We start from the raw sequence: 24721 nt of genomic DNA, 5'->3' as shown, positions 1-24721 counted from the left end.
GCACGGCACCCCCATTTTGCACGGGGATCTAGTCTCCGCCTTGATCGAAGCTGTCCTTCTCCCCAAAAAGCTTGCAGTCGTCAAATGCCAGGCACACAAAAGGGTGACAGACATCATTGGGCAGGGAAATGCGCTAGCCGACATCACTGCCCGAACAACAGCTGAAAATAGGACGACAACACATATGTACGTGACCAGGTCACAAGCAGAAAAATGGACTGACGCTAGGGACACTATTAAAGACATTCAAATGGCTAGCACACAGCACGAACTGACTGAATGGACACGGGTGGGATTAAAAGATGATGAAGGCTGCTGGCGGACAAGAGACACAAACAAATGGTTGCTACCTGACTCGTACCTGATTCCCATACTGACTATGGCACACTCCCCTGCCCACATAGGATCAGCCCCCATGATTGAACTTGTCTCCAGAGTTTGGCACAATGATAAAATCACAGACTCCGCCAAACGTCTGGTCCAACAATGCTTGATATGCCTGCAACACAACCCCGGGAAAGGAACTGTAGTACCCCGGGGAGGATTTGGGGTCCCAAATCACCCGTTTGAAGTCCTGCAGATGGACTACATCCAGCTAGACAGGTGCCAAGGCCTGAAATATGCACTTGTTGTGGTGTGCGCATTTAGCAAATGGGTGGAAGCATACCCAACCCGTGACAACACTGCTATGGCCACTGCAAAAGTACTGTTAAAGGAGTTTTTCCCCCGTTACGGCCTCTGTCGTATTTTATGGAGCGATAATGGCCCCCACTTCATAGCCGAAGTCATCCAGCTCATCTTAAAGGGGTTGGGCATCAAGCAGAAATTCCACGCAGTCTTCCACCCCCAGTCTGCTGGACTTGTTGAGCGACACAATGCCACACTAAAGCTTAAACTGGCCAAGATAGTGGCTACCACGGGTCTGAAATGGCCAGACGCCCTCCCACTGGCATTGCTATCGATGCGTTCCACCCCCACCAGACATCACTCAACACCTTATGAAGTTGTTTTCGGTCGACCCATGAGTGTCTGGTCTGCACCGAAACCAACTTCCATTCATGACGTCCCGGACGTCCTAATGTCTGATTATCTGTATAAATTGACTGAAACTCTGTCTGTCATTCATCAGCAGGTGCAGCAGGCCATCCCCGATGCTTCCAGGGGTCCGGGTCACGCCATCCAACCTGGAGATTTCGTGCTGATCCGAAACTTTCAGCGGTCGAAGAGTTTGGAACCCCGGTGGACGGGCCCCTGGCAAGTGTTAATCACCACCCGGACGGCTCTTCGTGTGGAGGGGAAACGGCACTGGCTGCACGCACACCACTGTAAGAAGGTCTCCTCGACCCTGGCCACGACAGAAAACATCGACAACCAAGAAGAGCTCCTGAACAAGGACCGACCGTCGCTAACCTGCTATCCTGATACCGAAGCACTTGAACTTTCAAAATTCTCTGATCCCACTGTGCCATCCAGAGTAGGGTATTTCCTGCGTCGAAAGGAGGGAGCTTCGGCTAAGTAGACCACGAACTAAGTTAAATCTCAGAACGGTGACCCAACGCAACCAAGGGTCACCTGGAGAGAAGCTAAACTAAGTCTGTGGTTCTGCCCACTACCGAGCACCTTGAAGATGAAGATGATGGAAGCGCCAGATAAGAAGATGATGGAAGCGCCAAATAAGAAGATGATGGAGGCAACAGGAAATACCCACTACAGAAACCCAAGAGCAGACAGACTCCACAGCTCAAAGACAATTGCACTCTTCATCACAATCCTTTTCTGCTTTCTCCTCATGACCACACTCTGGATTATGGAAGAAAATGCACCTGCTCACGAAACATTCCTGACCACTGCTCAGCCTACCACCATGAAGGAACATTATCTGATTTCGCTCTCTCCTCAACTCAGAGAGAGGCGAAAGGAGTTTTGGAATAACTCGTACAGCTACTTCACCAGCACAATCTCGCCACCAATGCCACCAACTGTTGGATCTGTGGGTTGCTACCCCACGCCACTGGACACTCGATACCATTCATCCCTTCACCCTTCTCAGTTCATGGCTCCTGCCTTGCTTGGCTGATCCTCCTGCAAGAAAGCTATAAGGACAATGCCACCTCCAGCAAAACCGTAACACATTCCTTCCACGGGGTCTGGCGAAACAAAACAAAGACACACTTCTGCCCGCAGACCTCCAACGACTCAATCCACATGGACATCCCTGCTAAAGAACGAATTGAAATGCAGGTGTTCAACAATCCAACCAGACCCACCTTCTCCTACCTGCGGAAACGAACGGCTGCCACTCTGACTGTGGCCCTGTCAGTCATCAACGTCACAGGCCACATGTGCATAGAAGGACGTGGGACACAGCTGGTGGGCCGCAGTGCTTGCCGTTTTACCAGAACTTTGGACTCCACGGATCCACCTTCCTTTGTGTCGTCCCCAAACATGTATTTCGTCTGCGGCACAAAGGCCTACACCTGGCTCCCCAAAGGCTGGGGGGGGCACTTGTTTCATCTCCTTCATCCTTCCTCCGACTTATGTGGCCCCAGCGAATCATCATAGACAAAAACGAGCCAAGGACATTGAACAAGCCGACTCAACAGGAGCGCAGTTCCTCGATGCTATGAAGGGACTTGTTCCCCTCTGGGGCCCGATGGCAAACAGCCGTGCCATCCGACATCTGACTCAGGCAGTTGAGACAACAATGAACATCACAGCTGGTATCTTTGCTAACAACACCGCCGAGCTTCAAGCGGTCCGCTTGGTGGCCCTCCAGAACCGCCTTGTCCTAGATGTGGTTCTTGCGGACCGTGGTGGAGCATGCCGCATTATTGGGTCCAGCTGCTGTACATACATACCGGACAACTCACCCTCAGTGTACAAAGCCATCGAACATCTTCACAGACTCTCTTCAGAAGTCCACCAGGATCAGGAAGAATGGTCACTTGGTGGTTGGTTCTGGAACACCGTTAAGAACTGGGGCTGGAGACTGTTCACCATTATCCTGATTCCTGTAGTTGTAATATGCGGTCTATGCTTAGGAATTCACTGTCTGCCACCTCTGTGTTCATTATGTGTAAATTGTATTTGCCCTAAGACTGTGGACCTTGGAAACGAACGCATGGGAGCATTATATGATGCCGAGGTTAGGAATTTGATGAAGATTGACATTGAGTAGGCAAGTTGGCTAGATATGTTGAAAAGGGAGGACTGTTAAAAGTTAGGCTGCAAACGTCAACATTATCGGCGCCATCTTGCTCTTCTTGAACCCATTCGTGCACGTAAGCGGCAGCCATTTTGAGCACCATGGCCTCCCTGCCCCTCGCTGATAGCCAGCGCGTCTCTCTCTCTCTCTCTCTCTCTCTCTCTCTCTCTCTCTCAACCTCGCAGGCATCTCCCCCGCTCGCCGACAACCCCCCCCGCTCTCACATGCCTTGGGTCGTAAACCCCTCTTCAGCGCAGCTCTGCCCCGGAATCCCATCCTGTTCCCAGCGCGACACCTCCCTTCATTCCCTTTGATACAAACCCCCTTTTTTTCCTGTGTGCCCGTTTGTCTTCCTCGTTCCCAGGCCGCCACCTGGCTCTGCGGATACTGTTTATTTCCCCCCCCCCCCGTACAGTAGGAAGCTTCCCCCTTTAAAAGGACCCTCGAGTTGATCAAAGCCCCCACCCTATGAGATCCGATCAACCCCACACATTCCGTGAATCGGCGGAATGTCCAGCTGCGCGATAATCATCACCTGTTGTGACCGGGGTGGGGACTTCAACTGTAAATGTGTGTGGGAACGGGTCTGAAGGGGAGATTCCGAGGATGTCCTTCCATACTTCATAGCATTGCAAGAATGTGTTACCTGCAATAAAGATCATAATCCTATGTATAAGAGGCCAGGCCTCAGAGATGCGGGTAGAGCACCTCGTGACGATACTTGCTGTCCGAACTGATGTGTTCTCCTCCGGAGAGAATAAACCCTTGTTTCCTGCCTTCCTGTCTCCAGCGCCTGCCTCTTCATTGGTTAATATCTTGTGGGTTACAGAGGCGACACCGCCGGGCAATACTTAAGGATCTTTTTCTGATTGGTAGCTTGACCCTTTTTTACACTACTAGCCCAAAAGGATGATCAATAACAACCGCCAACATTAACCAAAAAGAAAAAGAAAACAAACACAAAAAGTAACACCAACACCGCATCCACTGTTAGCATCATCTCCACCTACTGATCGGACCAAAAGAAAAAGGAACATGTAGCACGCACCTCCGCCCCCACGCCCTCCCCTACCCAACAGGAAAGGTCCAACACCTCGTCTAGGAAATCAAAGACCCCGTCCCAGATGGGGGCAAGAACAGCACAGCCCCAAACAGCGTGTGTAAAGTCTCCTGTTACAGTCTGACAGCACAAACAGGAGACAGAGGTGATAAGGCCCCCATCCTCACAACCCTTCCCTAGTGTAATAAATCCTGTGTAAATAAAGCATCTGAATAAGTCGGCATTGGAAAGCTATGGTCGCCTCATTCAAGTCATCATCGTCCAAGGAGCCCAGGGCACAAGCTCAAACAAAGGTATCAGAGCATTGAACACCAGAGAATGGTAAATTACAGAAATTCTGCGTTGTGGAATGTTGGTCAACATTATTCTGGCTTCTAAGGGACTAGATTCCAGGATGTCTTTGATATGTGCAATATAGGGCATGAGTGCATGATGAAGCTGCAAATATTTATAAAATTGGAAATGATGGAGTTGATACTCCTCTTGACGGCAAAGGATATAATCACTTACCCATCTAGAACATTACCCAGTCTGGAGATTCCAATTAAATCCCTGAGTCTCGCTAGAGAGACATTCCCCCATCCCATGGCCCATTCCACCTCCCTCCATGTCGCAAGGATTACTCTGCTTGCTGGGGGGAGGTCCGGAGGGACCGGTCCCCCACACAATAGATGCAACATGTCGATGAGCCCAGTGCCCATCCTTTAAGCGCATGGGCCGGATCGCTGAAGCTTCTGAACCACCACTCACTATGGACGGCCCTGTAATAGTACTGCACGTCCAGAGTGGCAATGCCCCATCATATTAAAACATTTGGATAGGGCTATTTAGGAGTGACATGAATCCCATAAAAAGCCCTACAAGACAGAGTCAACACTGGAAAAGAAAGACACCGGCATGGGAAATTTGAAAGTTCTGGAGCTGATCCAAAAGCTGGGAAAGGACTACCATCTTAAAGATGGCCAACCTGCCAAGCAGGGAGAGGGGCAACGTCCCTCAGTGACTGAAACCAACCATTAATCTATCTAATTGCAGTTGTATATTCAGGGCCCAAGGCTGTGTTTCACCCGGGATGACATACATTCCCAAGTACCGGAACACCTGCAGGAGGACCTGGAGGCCCAACGGCCACAACAATGCCTCCGTGCCCCCACTGACCTGATACATGGAGGGCTTACTGGGATAAATTCGGAGTACGGAAAATCTCCCAAATATATCAAGGTTCTAGAGTACCCGCGACCCTCAGTAACAAAAGTAAGTTAATAAATGAACATGTCATCAGCATATAACGCAATCTGCTCCCCCATCCTAGACCCCCACTCAAACCCCCGCTGCTCTGCATCGACACAGAACCACCTCACCACAGCTTCTATTGATAAGGAGAAAAGAAGAGGAGAGAGGGGGCAACCCTGGTGTGTCCTTCGCTCGATCAGAAAGGGGGCAGAGGTGAACCCACCCATCCTGACCTAAGCAAACAGATCCGTGTGAAGAAGCTTGACATAACTGACGAACCAAGGTCCAAAGTTCAGCCATGGGAGGAGGTAAAACAGAACCTGTCAAGCGACTGAATCAAAGGCTTTACTGAACACCACCCCCACGAGCACACTATCAGTATGATGACCCTGCAAAAGAGCAATAGCATTATATTATTATGTCTTATAGTGCAGCCTGGCATGAATCCAGATTGATCCAGGTGAACCAAAGTGGACATGACCTTGATCAACCCATAAGCCAATGCCTTGGCCCATACCTTGATGCTGAGAAGCTAGATCAAGCGATAAGACCCGCAGCTCTCTGATGGTTGAAGTGGCATGTCGGGTGTCCTAAAGGTCAGAGCAGAAGTTTGCCCTTCATGGTTTCTTGGAAAACTCCAATCAGGTGGGGGTTCTGTGAGAGCACAGGTGACCTTATTCAGCTAGGAGACCTTACAGACCAAGTGACTTCCCCAGAAGCAGATGCATTAGAGCGGCCCCCAAATCTTCCATTGTGATATCAGACTCTAAAGCATCCCTGTCTAGGGGAGAAAGGGCAGGAAGTTACTGAACAAATGACTCCACTTCCATGGGGCTCTGAGCGGCGTGCCGGGAACATAGCGCTCTATCGTACTCAACAAAGGCACTGGCAATCAACCGGTCACCAGACATGTTCCACCTGGGCATTGAGGATGCTAGGGATCGGGTATTGCATGAGTGCAACGGCACAAAGCCAGTGGACGGGTTCACTGGATTTAACCCCCATTGATAGATGCGACTCTGAGTCGCCATCCACGCCGAGCATTCTTCCTCCATCAGGGTCTGACGTAGGATGTTTCGAGTCCCGAAGGACTGCTGGGTCAGGGGAGGCCACATATTGAGCCTCCAGCTCTTCTACCTCAACATTCTTGCGGTCTCAGTGAGCTGCCCGATAACTATTAATGAAACCCTGTGTGGTGGCCTTCCAAGCCTCCCACAGGAGCCTGGGTGAGGAAACCAAGCCCACGTGATTGTGAAAGTATGTGCACATGGCGTCATGAAGGGCCGACCTAAACCGTGAATCTACCAGGGTCCAGTTGCTCAGCTGCCACCGAGGTGGCCCCTTCCTCTCTCCCATCAACATTCGTAACACAACAGGCGAGTGGTCCAACAGTCCCCGTGGCTGTATGTGAACCTCAATCATCACCTAGCCCTGGGATTTAGGCAAAAGAAAATAATTGAGCCAGGAAAAGGGTTGATGCCCCCCTGTGAAAAAAGTGTATTACCTCTCCGTGAGGCGACAGAACCGTTATGGATCCAGCAAACCCATAGCGTTGGTGAATCAAGCAAGGCGCGTCTGTGGTGAGGAGGCACCCGGGCCCCCAGCGCATGAAGGAGTTTTGAGTTGTGTGTTCTCACAGTGGTGATACTTAGAAGTAGTTTAAGAACTTTGCTCTGTAGCACTGTTATGTTGTGCTATGCTTTTGTCATAGCAAGGGAGAGCAGAGGTAAGCAAGGGAATGACGAAGTGCACCTGAGTAAAATAAATTTGATGTGGCTTACTCTACTGGCCAGTCAAGTTACTGGCTCGCCTTGATTTGACAATGAGGGATGATCATGTGAGGAAATTAAGGTAGCACTCCCGAAAGATGCAAGCTGCACGGACACCTAGTTCAGCCGCCTCCGCACTTTCCAGGCTCAACCACAAGGGCAGCACTCTAACACTTCTTCTATCTTCTGCTCTCTGCACTGGGCCATGCTCTGTGCTGGTGCTCTTCAGCATGTGGGCAAGCCAGCCCCACATCAATCCAACAATCCAGCAGTCAGAAATCCAGCAAACCATCTCTCCCCCTGCCCCTGCGCTCCTCATCTGTGCAGGAGAAACAAAAAACAAGAGCAGCATATGTGGCACAGGCAGCTATAAGCACGGGGCGGTGAAGCGAGAAACTCTGGGGAGAGACGCAACTGGTCCTATTGCTGCCGGACCTCACGCTGGCACCAAAGACACAGTTGCAGCCAGTGCCACAGCTAACAGCCACTGTCCTCCTCAAAGAAGCGCTCTCAAGCAGGTGGGCAAAGCAACAAAAGGCATTTGTGTAGTGTGCCGAGGGTGGCAAGGGGAGTCCCAGCTTTTCTCTGCACAAGTTCTGGCAGATGGAAGTTTAGTGAAAGTATTTGAGTACATTGTTGCACCCAGGGGAACTGTCTAATGGCCTCTGAGTGTACATTAAGTCCAAAATCTTGAGTCTCTTTAGTTTTTATTGTTTTTGGAATGTTTACAAAACATATGATGCATTCTCGCTCATGAGAACCATTCTGCACATTAAATGTGTTGCAAGTGCTTGGCAAATACTCCTGGCTCACCTGTTGTTGGGGTAAGTCATAGCTGATTGTGAACATTTCTTTTTGTACAAAGGTTAGTTGCAAGATGGAGGATGCAGGGGCCCGCAGATGAAATCGGAAATCTCATCCTTTCTTCCTTTGCTGTTATTTCTTTTGAGGATTGTTAGTAGATAATATGCAAAGTTTCCATCTACAGCTGACACCAGGAAGGTGTGTCTGGGCTTCTAAATATGGGCCGAGGCCATTGCATTTAATTCCAAGAAGAGGACGATCATAGCCTCTGGCTCTGCCTAAGCTTAACTGGTTGGAATTCCAACAGGTCTGATACTCTGGCTGACAGCCAGACGTGCCTGTCTGCACTCGGACATATAAGCTGATGTTTCCCCCGCTCAGTGGACAAGTTTTGGACTTGGACCTGCATGGGCCCTGCTACTTTTGTTTGTGAACGGAGTTCTGCCCATTTTATCTTGGCTGAGAAGAGTCAGAAGGTCCTGCTGGAGCTGTGCTATCTGCCCCGCCGCTCTTGTCTATGTGGATGACCCCAGCCACCCCAAGGAGTCCTTGGACAAGGGTAGACAAAGGACCTGATTTAGAGTTGAACAGATGGTTTAGTCTGTCACAAACATGACGTGCATTAAATCCTACGGCACTTGTAATAAGGCAGATAGAATCTCCATCACGTTATGCGCGGAGTACACATCCACCAAACTCTTACTCAAGACCAGAGTGAAATGAATCCTTTTCTAGCCCTCAACAGAGGAGGGCTGTTTTAAAACTGTCAAATGCAAGTGAGCTGGTTGTTACCTCTGTGTGGTGAGCACACGGACTTTTGTATTCTGCTTTTCCATTTTACCGCGCTGTAGGGTGGTGTGATACTTGACTGGCTTGCCAGCTAACAGGAAGAGGAAAGCCTTTGTGACCCGAGAGGATCGCATTGTGCCTCTGGGCTCTGTTATGATGTACTCTAGCTCCCAGGCTTCAATTAGAGGTTTGACGTCTGAGGTTCTCTAGATGGAAGGTTGAGCAGTTGGAGGTTGGAGTTGACTAGGCCAGCCAGGGGTCGTTCACTGTACTGAATAAAGGCATTCTCACACTTTCTTTCGAGGATATTCCTTTGGAAAAAATCCCCTTTTATTTTAAGGTCAGACTCTGTCCTGACACCCTCATACTTGAAGTTGGTCCCAAAAGTGAAGTGACTGACCTGGAGCTCCTAGGTACGAAGATATCCACATTTGTTCACATCAACACCACTAACTCTAAGTTGTGGAGATAGGCTTACTTTCCTAAAGTTAGTAATGCACTTGTCCAAATGCAAAGCACCATCAGCATAGCAGACGCAATATTAGCCAGTTGCCATTTGTTTTGCTATTTTCTTGTATTATTTAAGTCTTTGCAAACGTTAGTGTTTTGGGCACTTAAGGGCCAGATTTATCAAAGAATTGCACTGTCCCTGCATCATGCAAGGTGATACAAGGAAACGCAACCCTTTAAGTCAGATTTACTAAGCTACGCAAAGCCACCGTCCCTTTTTTAGGTCTCGCCTACGCAGTGCACATGCGCTGCGTAGGAAAGAGACCTAAAGCTGTCGACTCCCTTTTTGAGGCAAACTCGTGCAAGCGTTCCATTACCTTCAATGGCAACGCGTGCACATGGGGCGATTGCCTTGCGGGAATGAGCGGCGATAATTAATACCATATGGCGCTGCGAGTGGCAGCACCATATGGTATTAATTATCGCCGCTGGCTCCCGCAATGGAATCGGCAGGCCCCCTCCCCCTGCTGCCGTGCAAGGCGCACCCGCGCGCGCACTTGTCTTCTTTATCACATATGAGAGTATCTCCCAATATGTTAATTCAGGGTATGCACTGCACTAAAATAACCAGATATATTAAGGTGAAACCCTTATGTGTGTTAAAGGAATACATTTTTTATTTTCAAGAGTCTAACATATTTTACCGTGATGTCTGTTGCATAACTTAGATACCAGCTATTTTCAGAGCTCGGCTCATGCTCGGTTCCTTGGAGCCCGGCCAGACCCTTGGTTCGGCTCTCCCTGCTAATTTGTTTGGTCTCCCCCTAAACCCTGTGCTTTAAAACGTCTCAATTTGACATTTGACATAAATGTAATTTATAATGTTGTTATGACCACTAGGTGGCGATCTCTGACAATCAAAACACATTCACTAAAGATGGCGGGAGCTACTCTGGCTAGTACCAAAATAATGTCGTAAATCCATCTATAAAATGAAGGGGCGAGGCTTTTGGGTGCGTGGATTACTATAGGAAATGTATATTTTCTGCCACTGTCACGTTATTTTTAAAGGGACTTTCTCCCGACTGTGGGGCATATTATCAAGACTCGGCGATAAAATTATCGCCACTTTATCGGCAGGAAACTGACGATAAAGTGGCAAAAATGGGCTTGATAATATGCTCTATGGAATTCCAATCGAAGCTCATGTTAAATGTCATTCACATCTAACATGAGCTTCGATTGGAATTCCATAGAGCATATTTTCAAGCCCATTATCGCCACTTTATCAGCAGTTTCCTGCCGATAAAGTGGCGATAATTTTATCGCCGAGTCTTGATAATATGCCTCTGTATTCTTCTTTCATTCCTGCACCGGATTTGCCAACTGGCCCCGAAGATGTCAGCGTTACCCCATCCCCAGCCGCACAGACACTCTGCAATAAAAAGTTCTGCCTTTCTCACAAGGCCAGAGCATGAAGGGAGCTTGAGTTGTGATAATTCAAAACAAACAGTGGTGGCCGATGCCTGGGCCTCGGTGATGGAGCTCGAGGACTGCTACCCATCCCGTAATTCAAGAGACATCCCTGCTCTTCCGGTTACTATAGGTAACTGGTAATGAATGATGGTTTGAAAAGAACTCTATTGTGCTCTCGTTTCTGACCTGCTGCGCTAAATATGTCATTATTTAAAATAAAACTTGCATTCAATTTTAATTACTGTGCATCTATTTAAGGCATTTTGAAATGAGGGTTTTCTTCTCAGGGTGACCGTATTTTTTGCCGCTGATTATTTTCGTTACGAGATCTGCGAACCAAACCCTTGTTACGCAAAGGAGTGCCGCATGGTTGTTCACGAGCACCCAGGTGGCGTTTAAAATGGGAAATAAAGATGGGACTGTTCAAGTGCTGGAAGGAAATGGTGCAAAAATGACTCAGGGACCTAAGACCGGCTCTAGGATTCTTGACCTGGGAAACCCAAGGTAACTCTTCTTCGGTGCGCCATGGAGGTGCACAGGGGAGGGGTGCATGAATCAGCAAAGGGTTTTGGGACACCAACGACATCTGACCAAGGTGGGCATGTCTAAGACGTTAAAGTTACATTTACTGCACCTACTGCATATGACTGTTGACCATACTCGGTACTAGAGTGGCAAGATCTTGAGAACCAATAACCAGGACATTTTGGAAAAATTACTACAATTTTTCATCCACGGAATGGTGCAGAATGACAGCTCTCATCAACATAGGATCACAGAAGATGCATTAAGAAAGTAAAAATGTAATTTCTACTACCAACATCCTACCAATTAATTAAATTGCTTAATTGTAACAGCTGCTAACTAGCACAGCTGTAGAACATCCAAAAAAGTGCCTCTCACTGTTTTCAGTTGACCCCCTCTAACAAGCATTGACATAGCCAATAGGTCTCGCCTTTGGAACCTTATAAGTGTTTAGCCATGCAATGGTTGGTGTTGTTGCAACAAGGATATTGTGCTGCATAACTAAATACTTATAAGGTCCCAAAAGCGAGACCTATTGGTCATGCCAATGCTTGTTTACTCTGTGCCTGAAAGGCGTTACATGGGTGGAGCGTGGGTGTTCCCACGCATCCACCCATGCTTTTTGGCGCATTACCAGATATACCACAACTCCTGAACCTCAGAATGCATCAAAATCACATGCCTTCCCGAAAGAGGCACAACGACGAGAAATATCTTTATTTCTGCTTGTTGTTTTCTCTAAATGTGCTGCATTTCTCAGCACACTTAAAAAAACGCCTCTAAGGTTTGCTTTTGTGGTGTAAGGTGTCCCTTCCTGCACAAAAACAATCCTGCTGGCAAAATAGGCACCTCTGCACCATGGCGCAAGGGTGCATGCACTGGTATTAGGCAGCACAAAGGGAGAGAGCAGGAATGCATCATATGTTGATAGATATGGTGAATTCCAACTCTCTCCTGAACTCAACTTAGTCCTCACCATTAAGGAGTAAGTTGAGTACCTTTGACAGGAGGCCATTTAACTCTACCACAAGAAGGATAGTGCAATACCCACCATCCAAACAGGGAGTGACTTTCTGATAAAGTTCGCTCAGTCTAATATTGTGCCATCTCATGTAAGTATAGGTGCGTGTCAGGCATCCCTTACCTCAGAGTGTAGTCAAACGTAGGTGATCTTGTTTCGTTATATGCATCACCAATGTCATTTTTGGAACACTGGCATGTGGTGGATAGTGTGCCAGCGACGTGTAGCATCGACGAGGGCCCTGAAACGCCGTACAAGAACTTCCAGGTCACCAGTAGCAGATACCGGAAGAACAAGTTGCCTGGCAATTTTTGTTGTAGTTGGGCTTTGGTGGTCGTTGGTCTATATTGCCGCTCTGTGCCCCTCACATTTTTTAACATTTTCTTTTGGGAGTTTAGTGGTGCGATTCTGTTCTCCTTTTGTGCTTGTCCCTCATTCTGGCTAGTTAGTCCCTTGTGTGCTCTTTTATTAACAACGTATGCTCTCTGCTCCTCTGGAACAGGACAGTTCCTGGTCACCGTGTACCCATTATTACTCCCCGCCTGGACCAGTGGGTGATTAGTAGCTGAATATCATTGAGTAATATTTTTGTTTCTCATTGCTCAGGGACAAAGTGCTCATAAGGGCCTTATTTAAATATCTTGCCATCGTGGTTATTCCATCAAGAATTGGAAAGAGCAAACCACTGTCCACCTGAAAACCTAGTGAAATCAACACCTCCGATCATCAGCACTGAGACCAGCTCATCCCACTTTTGTAAACGCTGAGATCTGAAGACAGAGATTAGACACATGGTTTTGGTTTCAGGTGTGGAAGGGAGGGTTCACATCCACTGCTCAAGACATTTCTTTGGTACTGGCAGTGTGTTAGTACTGGGCTTACACTGTGGTACTTCCACCCTGTGGGGATCCCTTTCATTTTCCTTTATCAATGCTATTTGCAACAGAATGATATAGTGTTGCCTACTCCCTGGTAGACAAACTGCATTCTAATTTGTCAGTAAAAGGCTGTGTTGAACACCACAATGTGTGCTGTATCATAAGAAAAGATCTCTAAAAAAATGTGCAACTGAATAAACAGGGGGCACGATGCTTTACTGGCAGTTTGCCAGAAGAAATACAAGGACAAAGCCCCACAGTGGCACTTGCAAAAACTACACACTAAAGTGAGACTGGGAAGCCTTTAATATATACTGTGAACAGGGTCAGACTGGCCTAGCGAGCAAGCAGGCACATCTGATTGACTCGTCTGACAGGTCAATTTGTGGGCCTATTTTTTAGCTGTTTGTGTGCCTCTTTTAAGGTCTGCTGGGCCGGTTTTACTGCTGATTCCCCCGATACTAAAACAAACATTGTTTGCAGAAAGCTGAAATCCATGCAGCCTTCCATGCCTTGCAAAATGCGTATATAGCTTGTCTTTACAAGTTTATAACTGCCCTAACTCACGAACACGGGCCACTTTTTCAGCTTTTTAATTCACTAATGGGGCCACTTGTAAATTGGTGCCCGGGCCTATGTTCTGTCCCAGTCCGATCCCGACACTGGATCCACACTCACGGTTTCTACACCAGAATCAGAGCAACTTTTGTTAAGGAGCTGAGTAGGAAAGAACAAACCTGTATTTCCTCAGGGCACGTGTGCTGTGATATGGAAACGAGCAACAACATGTTTGACACAAACCGGACAGGAATTCCAGCTCCTCGATGAGAACCGGTTTAGAAATGCACTGCCAAACACTAGTTAACCTTTTCGACTCACTCATCACTTATTACATTCATTAGAGTCAGCCATGCTTCGAAATGAATGAGACCAAGCACAAGTAAAATGTAAACTACATGGAAATAGGGGTCCAGAGGTAGACAGGATCTTTAAATAACCATTGGCCGCCAGAGGCTCATAGAGCAGAGAAGTCGAGGAGGCATCGCACAAAGCCGGGTTCTATTATTATCTGGTGCAGCTGCCGTGCACTGCGCTGCACTGTGCTAGGCTGACAAGGCACACTTTGCTGGTACAAAGTGTAAGCTAGAGTCATCTGTGGGTGGGTGGTGAAGGGAAGGAATAGAGCAAGAAACAGGGAAAGATACTGAAAGCATGTGTGTGTGTCCGTCTAAAGTATTCGTTGTTTCTTCTCTTTGTGCTTTGAATGAACTACCTGTGACACCGGACGCTGGTACCCATGACAAGGAAGGGCTGGTGATGCCAGGGAGCCACAGCACATGAGGCAAACAGCTGTGCCACACCAGCAGTATCAAGTGTCCCATAATACCTCAACCCCAACCCATGGAGGTACTTATGTAAGTAATATTCACATTCCCCTAAAAAGTACCTGTAACCCCAAATCTCCCAATTTACAAAAAGTCTTCTCTTCTCTCCTTCACATTTTTGTTTTATTCTCCAATAAACCCTTCCTCCCCAAGATTCTACAAGGAGAAAGAATCTTCCCGATTCCTCTTTTCCCTGGTTTTTGACGAAGGTTGTGGGTCTGCATGAATGATGCACTAACCTGAGGGGCTGCATGGTGCCTGTGCTCAGTACTACCACCTGCCTGAGTCCAGAGTGAATTACCAGTCTCTTTTCAGGGTCTTGCATGGCTGATAGCCAGGGACTCTAGCAATGTATCGGCATTACATTCAACACAGTGCTTAGTTGGGGCAGAAGGCCACGGTCGGTGAGCAATATTCCTGGGCCCTCTAGGCGCTGAAGGGGTTGTGTTACGGGGTCCGTGTGGCACAAGGTCCACACACAGTCCTAAACAACTGGGATGCCTGTATGGTTTGCTCCCAGTGACGTAGCAAGGGAGGGTGGGGGTGGCGGTGCGCCCCGGGTGGCACAAGTTTGGGGGCAGCGGCCTCCCCCTTATGCTCTTACTTGCGGCTGTGCAGGGAAGCCATTGCAGGACTCACCAGCAACCCCCCCCAACCCTCCACTCTTTATGAGACAAACGCAGTGACCGCCACGGGTGGCACAACAGCTAGCTATGCCACTATATTGCTCCCAACCTGAAACTGATGCCATCACAGGGCGCTGGTGTGCCGCACAAATGCCTGATACAACCAATCAGTTCCACCTTGAGAGAATCCCTTTCTTTTCCCTTTATCAATGCTATCTGCCAGCATGAATGTGCCAGGGTGGAGAATAGCACACTAGTTAAGGAGTGCAATATTGCTGCTTCTAATAATATTTTCCCAGGGTTGAGCCGGCTTACATAAATCACTATACAAAAAGGGGGACTAGGTCAAGGTCCACCTTAGGAGCTCCCAATCAAGCTAAACGAATACGAGTAAGCAGTTCCTGAAGAAAAGAAAGTAGTAGGAAGGTGGTCCGCTCTCGAATGAGAAGTCAGATCTGGGATCAGAGCGCTCAGTAGCAATGGTCCTCACACACCTAGATGGATGTCATGCTTAATGATAGGGCACCTCCTCGTTCCATTCCTCGTGGGCCATTATATCCACCTCCAGCCTCTATTTGCCTTTATTATAACAAGGGGACCCACATAGTAACCACTCCAGGGTACCTCTTAGTTATTTTTACTTTTACGTCACACCAATCTACACCTTATGAAACACAGAGCACTGCCACTCATACTTCTCAAACAGCAAAATCAAATGGCCTCTGGCAAATAGTCCCCTCGAGGGGCCCGGGGCTGTTGGGATTGGCAGCGCCGGCCCACGAGGAGCTGCCTTATTATTATGAAGCATGACACCCATCTGAGTGTGAGGGCCATTGCTCCTGAGCAATCAGATCCCTGGTCTGACTTCTCAATTGAGAACCATCCACCTCCCTACCACTTTCTTTTCTTTAAGACTATATCACCACCCATTTACTTCCAGCTCATCGGGTCAGAACTTCTTATCCCAAGGTCAGCAACTAATCAGCTCCCACAGTTAGCTCCGTCTTACTCCAAGATGTGCCAGCGACAGTGGGGGAATAGTTTAGAAGGTTGCACTCCATAAGTGCCCAACACTCAAAGTATTCCCATTCCTGGTTGGGAAACTCAATAAAAAGAACAAAGTGTTTCCTAACAGTAAGCCCTGATGGTATTAACATAACTATTTAAAAGTAACTTCTGATAGGGATCTACTATGCTTTCAATGCCATTTTAACAAGTGTTTCCCAAGAGGTTCCTAGTGGTACACGCACACATCTTTGCACAAGTACAAAGATGTCTGTGTCATATCTAGCATCTGCTTACTTCCACTACAATTACTAGGCATTGACAAACTATTAAACATTTCCCACTTTAAATGTGCGGTGTTCACTGCATCACACATGTATAGTTGAAAAATTCTGTGAAAGAAAAACATTTTACAGCCCGCCTTAAAAGGGCATTTTTTGGCACAAAACCCTGTCTACTATTGTTAGTAGAAAGGGCTTTACGTTAAAAATCGTTGGTGGTTGCAGGGGAACTCCTATGCACTACCAAGAAATGCCCGCCTCATGCAAAGTACTGCTTTTTGCTATTTTCAAGCAACTTTTTGGTTCAAAATTTAAATTCTAAAGAAAAATTTAGTGCCAGTTTGCGGTGCAAAATGTTAGTTTTATCTATCTGGTTTCCTGCATTTGCTGCAAGCAATATTTGGAGTCTACTACAAGGCAGTGGAAAGAAATATGGAGTAAACACATAAGAGCTATTAGATAAAGTAACATTAAATACCATTTACTGATGCACTTCCACGATATACATTCAAAAAGTTATTTAAAACATATTAGATGTATAGGTTTTAAGCACATTGTTCATCACCGAAGTGTGAATTCAAATTCAAAAACGGTGAATCTTTTATGATACATCAACTACAAATATTAATATTAAAATTTTTATTTGTATAGCGCACATATCACCCCCAGGGGGGTCTCAAAGCGCTGGTACGCATACCGCTGTGTAACCCATCCTGGCTTTCCCTGTGAAGTGCCCACTCCTGGCCACCCCCAAAGTGAGGCCAAGCATCCCAGCGTGGTTGGGGCCGTTGTGAAGATTAAGCAAGCTATTGCCCAGAGTTGCAGAGTGGGACCCATGATTAGAGTAGGCACCTAGGCGAGAATTATCGAGTCCGCAGACACTGAGCCCAAGATCCTGCTGCGTCAGGTCTTGAACCCCGGTCCCGGGCCAGACCTCTGCTTCAGAGTCTGCCGCCTCTAACCAGTGAGCCACACAAATGCAACTTGAGACTTCAGTGTTGACCAATAAATCTATACATTTATGTGACAAATTATGGTTAGTGCTTCAGAACAGCATTATTGGAGAAAATCAAATATCATTTTCTATGGGATGTGGCTTGAGTAACAATAATAGGCTGCATCCATATTAGGGATAATCAATGGGCAAGAGTTTGAAGCCCAAATGAAACAGTTTTTCTAGGAAATACCCCTAAAGAACAATAAAATTATCATTGTTAACTAAATAAATTTCCCCTGCTTCATAGTTCACACTTGATGATTTATAATTCTCTACCTTCAGGGTAACTTTAGAGGCTGCTCACTCAAAGAAGGCCCAGATGCAATATAATATGTGCAGAGTCTTGGACTCCCTTCGGTCACCTTGGGGAACACCCTGGGGAGGATAGCTGACTCCAAGATGTTGCTCCTACCGCATTGTCATCATATGATACAGCACTCCTTTCGCCCTCTAACCTCTTGGGTTTTTAGGCAACCAGATTCCCTGTTTACTTAGCTTTTACATGAGGACAGGCGCAGTGGGACGGTCAGGATTTTGTTGATGAAAAGCTATGAGGAAGATTGGTTGGAGGTACCACACCTGGAGTTCCAATTTTTTGCAGCATTGATGCAGCACGCAGCCAGATGGGTGGCGAAAGGAAGTCATTGGGAAAAACGACTGTTGGAGGAGACTGTAGGAGGAGAGGACCTACCAGCATTATTGATGGAAGGGTTGGGGGTCTCGACTGACCGGCCATGTGTGGTAGCGGTTGATACATATGGTGCTTCGAAGGGCACCCTTTCACTGAAAAATGGCAGTATGGATTCTTACTCTGATGCAGCGCATGGAAACAAACATGATCTATTAGGCGAGGCGGGATCGGTATTGAGATAACTGGGGCAATTTATATCCGTTTGAGAACTTTATCCCATACAAGGATGCACAGATGACTCTTAGAATGGGGCCTAGGCACTTTTTTACATTATGCAGGCCTGGCTGAGTTTGCCTGACAGACCTAACTGGCAGGAGTACCCTGTGGATGACTGAAGGTTATGGGGGCTGCTTGACTTGGGATAACTTATAGCCTGTGCATGAGCGTGCTAGGTAGGCTAGGGTAGATTGAGTTTTTATAATCAAGCCTGGAAGAGACGTGCCAATATGACAATGTTTATGGCTCCTGTAAAGCAAAGTAGTGAGCAATCTTTTTGATCTTTTTTAATGTTAAGAAATATTTAGAGATAATACCTCCAATTAGCGGTTTAACCACTTGGCTGCTATGCGTTTTCCCCCCCGGTGCTGGGATCCTCCATTTTCCATTATTCATGACGAGCTGGGCTCGTCATGAGCGTGCGAGGAGGCTACACCATGACGAGCCCAGCTCGTCATGAGCGTGGAAGGGGTTAAAGGAGAGTTCTCCATTATAATCACAAGACTTTCAACTTGGGTTATGGGGACGGGAGCCAAACCCATTTCCAAGTGCGGTTGGTTCAACAGGTTTGCTTTATTGTTAAAGATCACAATTTCTGTTTTCTCTAAATTTAGTTTTAAGAACTTGTTATCCATCCACTCCCATATATAATGCATGATGTTCTGAAACGTTTGATGGGAAGTGGTGGTACCTTCTAATCAAGTGAGGAGTTGGGAACCATTGGCATAGTTGTAGAGTCTGCAGTCTTTCTTTCCCAAATCCTTGATGAGTCTCTTTATATGTTGAACAAATGAGGGGAAAATGGCGAGCCTGGTGAGACTCCACAATTGAGTTCAACTGCTGTAGCCCTATGGGGGCAAAATACACCACTTGGGGCACTTTCCCAGAAGAGTTTAAAGAGCTATGGGCTTGGCTCCACAAGCCAGGGGCCTCTACCCGGTTGACCAAGATGTTATTGTGTCAAAGGTTGCTGAGAGATTTAGTAGGGCTAGTGCTCCCATCTCCACGCTTATCATTGAGTACTGAAATTATGACCAATTTGGTACTGTGCGCTGGCCGGAGTTCTTGGGCTGCATGGGCTTTGAAGATTTTACACAGAAATGGTAAAAAGAGATATTGGACGATAGCTCTTCAAGACTGTGATTTCTTCCCCTTATGGTTTATTTAAAAAAAAAAATGTTTTAGAATTGATATAATGATTGTCTCCTGGAAGGAATTTGGAACAATCCTTTGGAAAAGAGATTTATTCAGGAGAGTTAATAAGGGAATTTTAATTTATGAAAACAATTTTATGATGCGAGGTGGGCAGGGGTGTTGTGCAGAGCTTGATTTTAGTTTGGGGTGGTCATAAAGAAAGGTCCAGGGGAGTACTGCTTGAACAAGAACTTGTCAGTGCCTATAGGTCAGTCAGTTAATGAGGCTATTTCTTTATTCTTTATTTATTTATTTGAAAGGTTTTTGCATTGCGCAAACATGACCCTTGCGGGTATCGGAGTGCTTTACAAGTAAGGAGTTAAACAAAAGAAAAAATTATACAAAAGAAACATAGTATTACGAGATAAAGACTTATGTTACAGCTAGATTGTTCCAGGAGTCCGAAATAATGTTCACGCGAATTTCGTCATGAGAAGAGATTTAACTTCTTTTTTGAAGGATGCAGATGATGGGTTGAGTCTGGTGTCTGGGTGTAGTGCATTCCAAATCCTTGGAGCAATTCCAGAGAAGGCACGAATATTTGTTTTCTTCTTGGCAAATCTTTGAGACTTCAAAAGAAGGTTGTTGGCGCTTCTAGAGGATCTGTTTCCACATGAGAGCTCCAGTTTCTGGGCCAGGTACCTCGGGGTGTTGTGATTTAGAGCTTTGTATGTCATGCAAGCAATTTTTAGCTGAATTCATGCTTCGAAGGGTAGCCAGTTGAGCGTTTTGAGGTCGGGGGAAATGTGGCAATGTCTTTTGGAACCTGTGATGAGCCTGGCAGCTGAGTTAAATGATGCTCTTAGCAGAACAGTTGTTGATCTAGGAAGTCCACATAGCGTTGCTCTACCATATTCTAGTCTGGGAAGTACTAGTGCTTGGACTGCCAGTTTGAAGTCATTTGCTGGGAGGAAGGGTTTTAATTTTCTCAGGGTGTGCATCTGAAAGTTTGCTCCTTTTGCTGCAGCACTGATATGTTTTTGCATGTTTAGGTTACTGTCCAGAGTTACTCTCAGTGATTTTGCTGAATCGATTAAAAGAGGTTGGCAGTTGAGTGCTGAAAGTTGTTTAAGCCATTCTTGAATGATGTCTGTTTGGTTAGGGGGGCGATTAGTAAAAATTCAGTTTAGAGGGAGTTTAGTTTGAGGTGGTTATCAGTCAACCAAGACTGAGTTTTTTGTAGAGTTGAGTTGAGAGCCTTGATATCGCCTGGAGAGTTTATCTTTAAATAAAGCTGTGTGTCGTCAGCGTTCATGTGAAAGTGGATATTAGAAGAGTTGAGGATCTCAGTGAGTGGCTCCATGCATAGGGTGAACAGTGTAGGTGAAAGGGAGGAGCCCTGCGGGACTCCTAATGTGACCTGGACGGTCCTGGACTGGGATTGGTTGACCTTTGAGATCTATTACGGAGGGAAGAGGAAAACCAATTTAGAACTGACCCTGATAAGCCCATTCTGTGTTGCAGGAGGCCTAGAAGTTTTTCATGTTTGACGGTGTCAAATGCCGACGATAAATCAAGTAGGATAAGTAGACAGGCTTCGTTCTGATCTAGTATTTTTAGTGCGTCATCTACTATGTGGGTCATGGCCGACTCCGTACTATGACCTGCCCTGAAGCCAGATTGAAATTTATTGAGCACGTGGAAGTTGGTGATGTGATTGTCTAACTGGCTAAGAACACATTTTTCAAGGAGTTTTGCCAGAGTTGGGATGTTGGAAATTGGTCTGTAGTTATTCAGGTCCCTGGGGTCCGCCGTCATTTTGTTCAGGATGGGGGAAACTTGTCCCAATTTGAGAATATCCAGAATAACACCTTGGACTAAGGCAGCATTGATGATCTTTGTCCAAAGTGGCAATAGCATCGGTATGAGATCTTTGAGGTAGTTAGCAGGAAGGGGGTCAGAGAAGTGGTTGGAGGGGTTCAAGGATGTGAGCGCTTTTAGGATTGTTCCTTCGCTGTAGGTTGTAAAAGGAAGCCCAGGAGGCATTCTTTTTGAGGGCGAGCTTGGTTAAGCAGGTGCTTGGGGTTACTAGCGTGTGAGTTGGGGTGACCTTCTGAAGGTCGATCTGAGCTAATGAGGCCTTAAGTAGATCTTTTTTCAGTAGTTCCGTCTTTCTCGTGAAGAAGGAAGAAAATTCTTCGCAGCTGGGTGGGGAACATTGACCATCTTGGGGAGGGTGAGCTACACCACGAGATTGAGTTTTAACTCATTCAAATAGCTTCTTGGATCGGTTCTTGGCTTGATCTAGCTGATTTTTGAAAAAGTTTGCTTTTGGGTGTCTGATCTTTCAATCGTACGAGTTTCTGGAGGATCTGAGTAGTTTAAGGTGGTCCATGGATGGTGATGACCTCCATCTCCGTGCAACTAATCTTAGGCCTCGTCTCTCCTTGTTGAGTCTACCGTCATACCAAGGTTTAGAGTCTTTTGTAGAGAGCCTCTTTAGTTGTAGAGGCGCGGTAGTATCTAAGATCGTGGTCATGGAGTTAAAGTAGTGCTGTGTCAAAGCTTGAACCTCAGTTAGGTCTTCCGGGGGAAGTAGAAGGCTGACATTGGTGGATGTAGATAAATCTGAGAGGGAGCTTTTTCGTTTTCTCTTCCATACTTTAGGTCTTTTTGGTTGTGGTGAGCATAGTTTAACTGGTACCTTGATGGAGAAGGTGATGGAATGATGATAGACCAATCATAGGGGAGGATTGTGTTAAGCTGAATGGCCTCTGGGTTGGCAATCACCAAGTTGTCATGTATGCCTTGCTAGATCAGGCGATTGCAGTGCTCCAGGAGCTGGGACCTGGGACACTGTTAGCAAAGGCAGATATAACATTTTACTTTAGACTTCTACCAGTGCACCCGGATGACTTTCATTTACTGGGTTTCCAATTTGAAGGCATCTTATATTTTGACAAATGTATTCTACTGAGCTTACTTTGAGAGGTTTAGCTCTTTCATGGAGTGGGTATTCCAGCAGAGATCGGGACACTAGTAGGCACTGAATTGTTTGGGACATTTCCTGTTTCTGGGTTCCCAGGCATGGTGGAATGTGGGAAGGCTTTAGAATCTTTCCATGAATTGATAGGAATCTTTAAAGTACCCCTAGCACAGGCACAGACCTGTGAGCCAGCTCCACCAAATTAATTCCAATTCCAAGGCAGGCGTGTCTAGGCTTCCCTGGGGAAAATCAAGGCGTTCACAGGAATGTATGGGTGCCAATAAAGTGACAAACCCATCAGTTGCCGGTGGTGGTGGGGCAGTTGAATTTTGCTCTGAGTAGCATACCCATGGGCTGCCCATTTTCCAGGTCAATTGCTCAGGTCATGTCTTACCTGAAGTTGAGGCAAACATGTGCCTGGAATATTGAACAACGCAGCAGATGCTCCATCTTGTTTTGAGATGCAGGCCTTCAGGTACAACCACCCAAAAGCAGCGGAGTTGCCTTCACTGTTCCAGGATCAACTAGGGTGGCTTGATGCCTCTGTCTACCAGACTTTATAGCTGCCATCTTAGTGCCCACGACGAGGCATGTCTATGAGGGGGAATATTACACATATCACAGGTTTAAGGAAAGCATGGGTGTTACAAAGTGGTTTTAGCCCATGTCTGTAATTGCATTTCTTGAGGCTTTGATAGGTGAAGGGCGACCAGTGTCATATGCTAAGTGGCATACTGCAGCAATTTCCTTCTTTGCAAAGAGACTAGGGCGCACAAAAGGGACAAACGTTTTGCTGATACAAAGGGCACTAAGGGCTGACAGAGATAGAGGGATGCAGGCAGGATTCCATGCACCCCATGGACATGTTAAAACTGGCAAGGGTCATGGCCAGCCTTGAGAGGGTGTGAGTGGCAACAGCAGAGGTTCGTCTTTATAGTGAAGTTTTCTTCCTGGCATTCGATGGGGCACTAAGGGTGGGGGGCTAGTAGCAAAGACAAGAAATACAGAAGTGGTGGTTTGCAGCTAGCAGATATTCAGTGGCCAAATGGTTCCTTAGCAGTCACCATTACCCGGTCTAAGACTGACCACATGGTTAGGGGGGACCATATACTGTTGCACAGGGCCCCGGGAATGAGTGCTGTCCACTAGGGAATCTGAAAGTCTTTATAGGTCGCTGTTAGCCCCATGTTGGTTCATGAGGACAGGACGACACTCATAAGGTTCCAATTTGCCAGGGTGTCAGTTGGGCCCTGATATCAGAGGGTTAGTTCCTGCACAGTATAGTTTGCATTCATTTTGGATTGGTGCACTCTACGTGGCTGCGGGCATTGGGCTGGTGGAACAAGCAGTTCAAATGGCATGGGGGTAGTAGTCCGATTGTTACAAGCGCTATGTGAGATTGAACATTTTGTAAAGGTTCTGGTATTCATTTTTCCCATCTTTTACGGTATTCTTCTGTCAACGCAGATGGAGGACATGACAAGGTGATGTGGCTGCTGGATACTTCGCTGCTTCCTGTCAACGCGGGAGCAAGAGGTGCTACTGATGTGCTGGAGTTGGGCCACTCTAACATGAGGCATGCAAATGTTTCTAGGTCGATTCTAGGCTGCGTGCATGTGCTGTTTTTAAGACTTGCTGAATTCAGTAAAGGACTTAGCCCCCGCCAGCTGCTTACCATTGGTACCACTGGTTTAGGCAGCGATACGTCACTTCAATATATAGCAAAGGAGCACTGGCCCACTACTGTTTCCTAACTTCTGCATTCTTCATCTGTTGTTTGGGGAAACTATTCTTTTTTTGTAATTGTTGCTTTCACTGTGTTCAGGCACCATCTCGCTTAGGTGTGAGGCCGAGGGATCCCTCTGCTGTACCGAGCCAGTCCAGCAAATTTTTCTGGTGCACCACGGCTTTGCCTGCAGCTGCTTTGCTGTCCGCCCATTGCCGATTAAAATCATATAGGCTCAGGTAAGATTACACTGCACATAAAAACATTTAAAAAAACACTCTATTTAACCATTCCCAATGTGTAGTAAGTAGGCTGCTGTTAATGAACGGCCGTAGAGTTAGTTTCAATACTAACAGTTAAATGGACCATGAAGCAGGGTGCGCCAAAATTTATGCCTGTATTGCCAGGTGCACAGGATTGCAAGCTTGCTGGGCAGGACACAAGGCTGAATGAAGCACATATGT

The 24721-nt window shown here is 46.8% G+C and overlaps 1 protein-coding gene across 2 annotated transcripts in view; it reads right to left on the bottom strand.

Annotated features, from left to right (window-relative positions):
- Positions 1-24721, bottom strand: part of LOC144829310 (biliverdin reductase A-like) — a 296629-nt gene that overhangs the window by 255398 nt on the left and 16510 nt on the right. The window contains exon 1 of one of the 2 annotated variants that reach the window (XM_078688339.1): positions 12456-12739. The exons of the other annotated variant lie outside the window; for it this stretch is intronic. Coding sequence (XP_078544465.1) covers positions 12456-12712 — 257 coding nt within the window. The 5' untranslated portion in view covers positions 12713-12739. Of the gene's footprint in view, positions 1-12455; positions 12740-24721 lie in introns of those variants that run through there. 2 annotated transcript variants of the gene reach the window in all.

This window comes from Lissotriton helveticus, chromosome 4_1 (genome assembly GCF_964261635.1).
Source record: "Lissotriton helveticus chromosome 4_1, aLisHel1.1, whole genome shotgun sequence".
NCBI classification, from domain to species: Eukaryota; Metazoa; Chordata; class Amphibia; order Caudata; family Salamandridae; genus Lissotriton; species Lissotriton helveticus.
Note: the sequence above shows the minus strand (reverse complement) of the source record. Positions and strands in the feature narration are given on the sequence as shown.